General features: G+C 31.9%; 1 protein-coding gene across 1 annotated transcript; it reads right to left on the reverse strand.

Annotated features, from left to right (window-relative positions):
* Nucleotides 1–2,810: 2,810 nt before the first annotated feature.
* On the reverse strand, nucleotides 2,811–7,116 carry LOC121216086 (sister chromatid cohesion 1 protein 1). Its single transcript, XM_041091384.1, has 16 exons — nucleotides 7,045–7,116; nucleotides 6,752–6,915; nucleotides 6,035–6,141; nucleotides 5,942–5,956; nucleotides 5,759–5,834; nucleotides 5,575–5,644; nucleotides 5,358–5,464; nucleotides 4,914–4,984; nucleotides 4,672–4,821; nucleotides 4,279–4,447; nucleotides 4,095–4,192; nucleotides 3,883–4,012; nucleotides 3,578–3,796; nucleotides 3,371–3,449; nucleotides 3,183–3,295; nucleotides 2,811–3,106 (listed from the first exon to the last, which is right to left on the reverse strand). The coding sequence occupies exons 1-16, from the start codon at nucleotides 7,086–7,088 to the stop codon at nucleotides 3,024–3,026; spliced, it is 1,695 nt and encodes a 564-aa protein (XP_040947318.1). The 5' UTR covers nucleotides 7,089–7,116; the 3' UTR covers nucleotides 2,811–3,023.
* Nucleotides 7,117–7,658: the final 542 nt, after the last annotated feature.

A 7,658-nucleotide genomic window follows, 5' to 3' on the forward strand; every position in this document is an offset into this window, starting at 1 on the left:
TTACATTTACTCATTGTATTGACATAATAACTAATACCTGGGAGTAGGCATAATATTGGTTCAATTTGATCGAGTTTTTTGGATTTTTTGAATTGTCCATCATAATTCAGTTCAGTTCTTGGTTTTTCATATTAAATTTTTTTATTTTGGATTTTTATACTTATTTTGAAAAAATGAGTTTTTTATGGCTTTTAAATATTATTTGAAAAAAATTGTAAGTCTTTTTTCATAAATATTTAAAAAAATAATATTTTTTTCAAGAAATTTTAAATTATTTTTACTATTTTAAATATAAAATATTTATTTTTATATCATAAAAATTAAAATTAATTATATATTAAATTAAAAAATAAAATTTATTTTGATTTCAGGTAATTGTGACTTTTAAACTTACTTTCCATAACCTGTCCAAACACCTCGGTTTGGATTGGTTTTCGATTTTTCTATTTTTCTTGTTCAGCCCTAACTGGGAGAAAAGGATGTTAGTTGGTCGACTGAGCTCTAAAAAATATGACACTTGCAACATCTAAAAAATGAAGTTTTAAAGGACAAAGATGAAATCTAAAATTTTATTTAAGTAAATAAGATAATCATATCCATGAATGTTAGATTATTTTTCAATCCTATAATTAACAATCCAATATAGATATCAACGAAATTATTGATGAAGAGAAAGAAATTTTTATTTTTTGAAAAAGGATTTTTTGGTTCAAATATTGAAATAGTACTTGACATAATATGTTGATAAGAAGAAAGACAAAGTCGGAGCACGAAAGAGAAATGAAAATGGCATTGGTCTCTATCATGGATTAGCACTTGTTAATTACCCCTTCAAATCAATCTTTACTTAAATTTTTTTATTTTAAATACACTATACTCAAGTTAGTTAATATGATTTTAAATATAAATTCTACCCCCTAAAACATATATTCTGTCTATCAAATCATGTCCAATTTTTTCTAATTTCTAAATAAATAATATGAATATAATATATGAAGTAGTAGCTTTATATATATATATATAAAAGAGTTAATCTATTATTTGATATTTGCTTTTAATTTTAATATCCAATTTAGTATTGGAGTTCGGTTTTAATATTCATTTAAAACATTTAAGTTTTATTTTGTCTTAATTAAGTATCTGAGTTTGATTTCAATGTTTAATTTAGCACTTAAACTTTTTTTTTTACAATTAAGTGCTTATATATATTTTTTTACTAGAATACACGTGTCAAACCTTCAATAAGCCAGATAATGTTATTAGGTTTGGATACCAAATTGAACATTGAAATCAAACTCAAATATTAAATTGAGACAAAAAAAAATCTCAAATCTCAAATTAATCATTAAAATTAAAGATACGTAGTAAAATAAAGCTTTCCATAAAATGATAAAATAAAGAAAGAAAAGAAATTTAATGGGCGACAAGTTTGATGTAAAGTGATAAAACTGATTTGGCTTCCCCTTCCTTTAAGATCAATTTATTGGGTTCCGCTTTCAAACAAAGAAAACAAAACAAGATACATGACAGAAAAGGCAAACATTGAAGGAGTCAATTAAATTGACAAGTTTGGCTTTGCTTGGATTTCTTTCCTACACCACATGCTTATAGCCATACCTTACTCAACCCAGGTAGAGTTTTTGTATAAGCAAAATAAGTGTGTTATAAAAATATTTAAAAAATACATTATATAGACTAATCATGGATTTTGAAGTTCATTCAATGATGACAATGGGTAGATTTAAAGTATAAATTTTAATATCAGTAACACTTTCTTTATCTAAATCATGACTCCCTTTATACAAATATAATTGATTCTTTCATTGTTTATGGTTATTATTATTATAAAGAAGCAACCCCTAAATCATAATCTTAAAACACGTGTTTGGAGGATGAAATTTAAAGCATTCATGTCTTTAAAAAACTAATAAAGAAGATTCCTTTCAAAAACCATGTGCAATTTCCTTGTCAAAAACTACAGCAGACCTTACTTTTTTATTGTTGACAAAGTCAGACTCAACCCTAAATATATACTATTTTTAGTTTTCATTAATTTTATATAATATATTATAAAAAAGATAAAATATAGATTAAAAGACAACAAATGATAAATAAAAGGTAATAATTCATACAAACAAAATTAACTATTAACGCCCCCTTGCATGCACGTCTTGTTTAACTAACCAAATTACATGTCGATTATAATAGTTTTTTTCTATATTTTGTTTCCTAAATTATTCCTGTTCAACATATTAAATGTAAGGTTAAGTCATTCCATTTTTATTGCATTTTTATTTTCTATCACTCAACTATATAAATTTTCAATTTAATCATTAAGCTTGAAATGGTTAGATGGTATAACTATTTATCTTCCACATAACAATGAGCGTGTTTTTTGTTTTGATCACCCAATTATAATTTTTTTTCAATTTAATCATTAAAATTTTTAAAAATATATTTTTTAGTCACCATCTCATCAAATTGATAACATAAGTTTTTAGTTGTTAAATTATTATATTTATTCACCCTAAATATAAATAACATTTTTCAAAAAATATAAGAAAATTGAATGTACTCATATGAAAGATAGCATTATAAATTATAATGATGGTTCCAGATTAAGTAGAAATTGTTTTCCTAAAAAATCAGAGACACAAGGAGAAGGGGACTGGGAGAAGAAATAATAAGAAAAAAAATTATTGCTTTTCTCAAAAAAAAAGAGAAGAAATTATTAGAAAAACGTTTGGTTGGGCCATAGACTGGTAAAAACCAACAAGGTTGGAGTTGTCTAGAATGAGCCCATTTGAGAATTGAAGTCCAACAGCAAATATATATTGATAATAGTCCAAGGGCAAACTAAAGCAATCTTTGCAAACAAAATGATTTTCCTAACAGATTCTATCTAGAATTAAACCTGCAAGTTATGGCATCAAACAGGAGGTTGTACAAAAATAAAGTTAATGCCCACTACACTACAACATCACTAATAACCTTTCCTTAAAACTACCAGTTACTTACCTCCGTCACATCTTTGCTCCTTTAGAGATGAAAATGTCTCCAAACGCCACCTTTTGTTGCACTTTCAAGAAACCTTGAGAAGCAAGGACTGCAAACAAATTTGGTCTCTGATCTTAGTTTTTCATTAATTCCACTTCTAAGGTAATTGATGTTTATCTGCATACCACATGTCCGATAGAAGAGCTGAGCTGCTCCTTTCCTGTTCAATCCGGCTGCTAAGTTCTGTAAAGATTCTACTTGAGGAGCTCCTGGAGTTTCAAAATGTGTTTTCATATGCCTGCATCCAATTAAGGAGAGCCGAGTTAATTTTGTACTTTCCAATTTATAAAGGATGAACAAAAAGAAAATATACTTCTTGATGTTCTCAGTCATCATGTCAGGAGGATCATCCGCAGGAGTTTCCATTGTAAGTTGAGTTTCCACCAAGAAATCTGAAAAAGAAAAAAGAAAAAAAGGTAAATAAGAAAGAACTGGGGTTGTTATTTGTTACTGATCATATTGGATGAAAAAGCAATTTCAGAGACTGCTATGGCAAAATAGAAGTTGATGGCTTTATTACCATGATCAGGTTCCAAGTTTTTCCTTTTCGGCCTTGATAACTTGTAATCAGTGTCAGCTTCATGGAACACTTCAACCACTGTGTCAAGACTGCCACTGTTTTTCGAAGTTGAATGCACGTTCTTCTTCTTGGACCCAACCCTTTCGATATTTACTTCTAAGTTACCTGAGGGGACTCCATCTCCGGACACTGAGTTACCCGTGTATCTTACTGCATCTCCTGTAAAATGCATATGAAGCTTAATTGATACCACAAGAAGTCTCCAAAAAGAAGAGATAATACTTGTAAAAGAGGCATTTTCATACCAGAGTTTTCCGGGGAGACAAACTGATTTATTCCGACTGGCGTCACCTTATTTACCACATTTGCTCGCTGTACCTCTATTGAAGCAGCATGAGATGGAGAACCAACTCCACTGTGGAGATCTTCGAAAGGCTTCACATTCACAAACTCAATTAGACATAGGCGTATATATGTATTTCCTGGTAGCATACTAAATAATAGTTGAAAGACTTACATAATCCATTGGATAATTAGACTGTACTCTCTCCTTAGAAGATGGTTCATGAGGTTGTGGTTGTGGTTGTGACTGTGGCTGTGGTTGTGAGGTTCTCACTGTGTACGGTATAATATTGATCAACTTCCCTGAACCTCCATTATCTCCACAAGAACTTAAAATGCAAGAATCGGTGAATTCTAACCAGAGGGTGAGTCATGAAGAGGTTGGTTGCTTTTCTTCCACAGGTCTAAAAGTGGTTCCGGGTAAGAGATTTCTTGGTTTCCTTTCAAAAGCATATCATCCATTATCACAGTAGATGGGAGCTCCATGAGCTTAGCTATCTTAAAAGTAGACAGAATACTTGCGGGCCCCTGCAAGATTTATAGCATATACACCTTATGTTAGATAAATGATTCTTGAAATAATTGTTTTCTTAGTATCCGTATCCCCCATGGAATCTTCTGATGTGTGCTTCAGATTAATGCATACCAAATACGAGCCAATTGTGTAAGTTAAGAGGCTAACAAATAATTTGAGCATGCAACATAATTATGCTGAATATGAATGGGATAAATTGCAAATATGCAGGGCATACCCTATTCTTCCTTCGAATTCTGGATGCAATATCTGAAGTGTCATGAAGCCAGGAGTGATAAACATGGTTAGAAATAACAGTTTGTTCGTCATCTGTGATAATTCCTTTGGGCTTTCTTCTTTGTTTTACTGGCCCCTGCCTCTGTTGATCCTGGTTTCTCAAGGAGATTAAGATTAGCAACGTTTGTATGTTAACCTGATTTTTCGCCTAACTGTCAAGAAAAAAAACCCATTAATGCTTACTCTGGCTTCTCTGTTTTTATTAAATTGTTGATCTAACTGGTGCTCCGGATGCCGCTCTTGGGTTCCCCCAGCTGCAGGAGATTGGCATGAATATCAAGCTTATTCTCATTCTTTTTTTTTTATTTTCTTTTCCCGTTTTTTGATGGGTTAATAAGACAAAAGCCAATTATTAAAAGGATCTCATTTTAACTATTTCTTGTTTAACAGCCGTCATCTATGACAACAAATGCTCAGAAAATTTTTATGTGCCAAATCAAGTAGAATAGTTCACTTGGAAATATCATTCAGCAGTTCTGCCAAAATGGTTTAAAGCTTTAAGTGAAAGCTTCTTTATTTTTTTCCATATTTCTCAAATTATTCCCTTAAAAAGATAAAAAAACTAGCCGCATTCAAAGCTTGGGTTGCGGTATTGTTGACCATCTAAAGCTATTATAGTACTCTGACCTCTTTGAGGCTCTTTTTGGGCTGGAGATGGAATAGGAGTAGTTGGTATCTGGGTATGCTCATCTAAAGTGAAGTTTACTTGTGTTCCCTCATCAGCTTCTTCAAATCTGTCACAGTAGTCACACAAATTAAGCTATTATTCAGTCCTCAGACATTCTAATGAATTATTAACTTAAACCTTTGCCAGCATTGCATGGAACCAACCAGTTCAAGTTACCTTTCAAATTGACCACGAATATTGGAATTAGGCTGAAACAAATCAAATAAGGTGATGTCATTGTCATCAGCTGCAGGGAAGAGAACGAGATTGGTGTACGGCATAGTATAATGATAAACATTCTCAACTTGATGTACATGTTTAAAACTACATCTACAAGAAAAGTTAAGGGATGAAAGAAAACCTTGATGGTGGTCATTGATTGCATTATCCTCCATGGGATCACTGGTAATATAGTAGTCATCGACTTGGTCAAGTTGCTGCCCATCAATAAAGGTGACAAAGGATTAAAATTTCGAAAGAAGTAAAATACTACCGCTTTGTCTAGAAGTGTTTTCTTCCTCTGCAATCTAATAAGAGAATATACCGATCCTTGTAGATTCTGTAAATAGCAAAGTGGGTCAAAACTTATAAGTCGTTCCTCTAAGAGCATGTACTTTACCCTTGATAATTCACTTACATGATCTTGATAATGAAGAATGAACAGGTTAAAGATATGAACATTCAACATGGCAGGCTGATCACTGGTCAGAATGGGATTTGGATCAGATGAAAAACGAAGGAGATCTTAACGTAGCTCAGTGAACCAATTTACCAAAAAAAAGTGCTGTAAAACTGGAAAACTAATAGATGCATGGCTCATGGCTGTGCCCCGAAAGGAAGAAATCAATACGAAGAACAAAGGGTGAGAAATGAGCTTAAGAATATGGGAAAAAGTCCCCCACTTAGCATTGCATTGCGATTTTGTAGGACAAAAATTGTCGGCTCCGTTTGGGTTGGAAAAAGTCTACACTTCACACCTGAACTATGTTTTAAGCTTCATCCGAGCCAACCCAACCGAAACGAGTCACCAGGCCTAGTAAAAATCTGGGAAAACAGAATCAGTTCCATTAAAACCCCATGAAGCCATGGTTTTAAGGGGTCGGCTCCTCTTTGTTATATTTGGTTCATTATTTTCTAATATATAAGTAATTAACTATTAACTAACATTTATGACGTATTTTACAATTAACAAGTGAATTTACGCATATGACTGATATGTTTTAAAATTAATTTAAAATAATATAATGGACTATATCTAACTCCATTTTCAAGATCCTAACAGCCAAGCCAATTTGCCTCTTCATTTAAAAAAAAAAGCAGTAAATTCATCAAACATCTCTCGAACAAGAGAAACCATACGGCAGAGGAAAAGAGGAAATTGGAGAGTTTATATCACAAAACTTCACCATATTAAGATTGTATTGCTGAAACCCCATAGAGATTTCTTCTTCAAGTTCTCCAACATTAGTGAATCCCATGGAGGATTCATCATTTTCTGGTAGTGTAATGGACTTTCTCCTGCACTCAGTGGAAACAATCAGGCAGAATAACCCAAAAATCCCATCATTTTCAATTTTTTAGAAAAGAAGAAGAAGAAGAAGAAGAAGAAGAAGAAAGAATGGCACACATATGTAAAAGAGATTTTACTTGGCCTTTTCTTTTCTTTTCGGGAGTAGAGTTGGCTCGTTCATCACCTTCCATGCGTTCCTTATTTCAACCTCAAAACAACCCCACAAGAAAATTCAAAACATCAAAATTTTTTTAATACCAAAACAGTCCAACCAACAGAATCGAATATACTCATTTAAGAAGAAAATTAAAAAATAAAAATAAAAAAGGAAAGGAAATTACCAGAAACCGATTAGCATCATCTGTCAAGAGAAACCAGAGCATTAAAACCTCAGTAAAGAGAATAAAAGGGTTAATACTAAAATTGTAAAAACACAAAGGGTCCGAAAATTTACTTACCATGAAGAAACGTCACTTTTTTCTCATAGAGAATCACAACTCCACCTAAAGAGAATAGTGAGGAAATTAGGAAAACAAATAGCAAAAAGGAAGTTGTAGAATAAGGCGGGAAAATGAGAAAAATAATGTAATAATTTAGTTTATTTTTACCCATGAGAATGCTAGAGAGCCGAAGAGCAATCGGGACCGGAGGATTTAGAATCTCTTCGCTGTTAAAAATTACGTAAAATAAAAATTAAAGAAAGGAGAAGACAATAAAAAGAAATTGAAATGACTTGAAAGGGAAAATAGAA

Source organism: Gossypium hirsutum, chromosome D04 (genome assembly GCF_007990345.1).
Source record: "Gossypium hirsutum isolate 1008001.06 chromosome D04, Gossypium_hirsutum_v2.1, whole genome shotgun sequence".
NCBI classification, from domain to species: Eukaryota; Viridiplantae; Streptophyta; class Magnoliopsida; order Malvales; family Malvaceae; genus Gossypium; species Gossypium hirsutum.

Bases quoted from the DNA above. Each gene is read 5' to 3' on its own strand.
- LOC121216086 (XM_041091384.1), bottom strand. From the start codon at position 7,088: ATGAACGAGCCAACTCTACTCCCGAAAAGAAAAGAAAAGGCCAA. The intron at 5,465-5,574 runs GTAACTTGAACT...CTACTGTGACAG, and splicing joins ATTCGTGGTCAATTTGAAAG to ATTTGAAGAAGCTGATGAGG. The intron at 4,985-5,357 runs GTCAGAGTACTA...AATCTCCTGCAG, and splicing joins CCAAAAAGAGCCTCAAAGAG to CTGGGGGAACCCAAGAGCGG.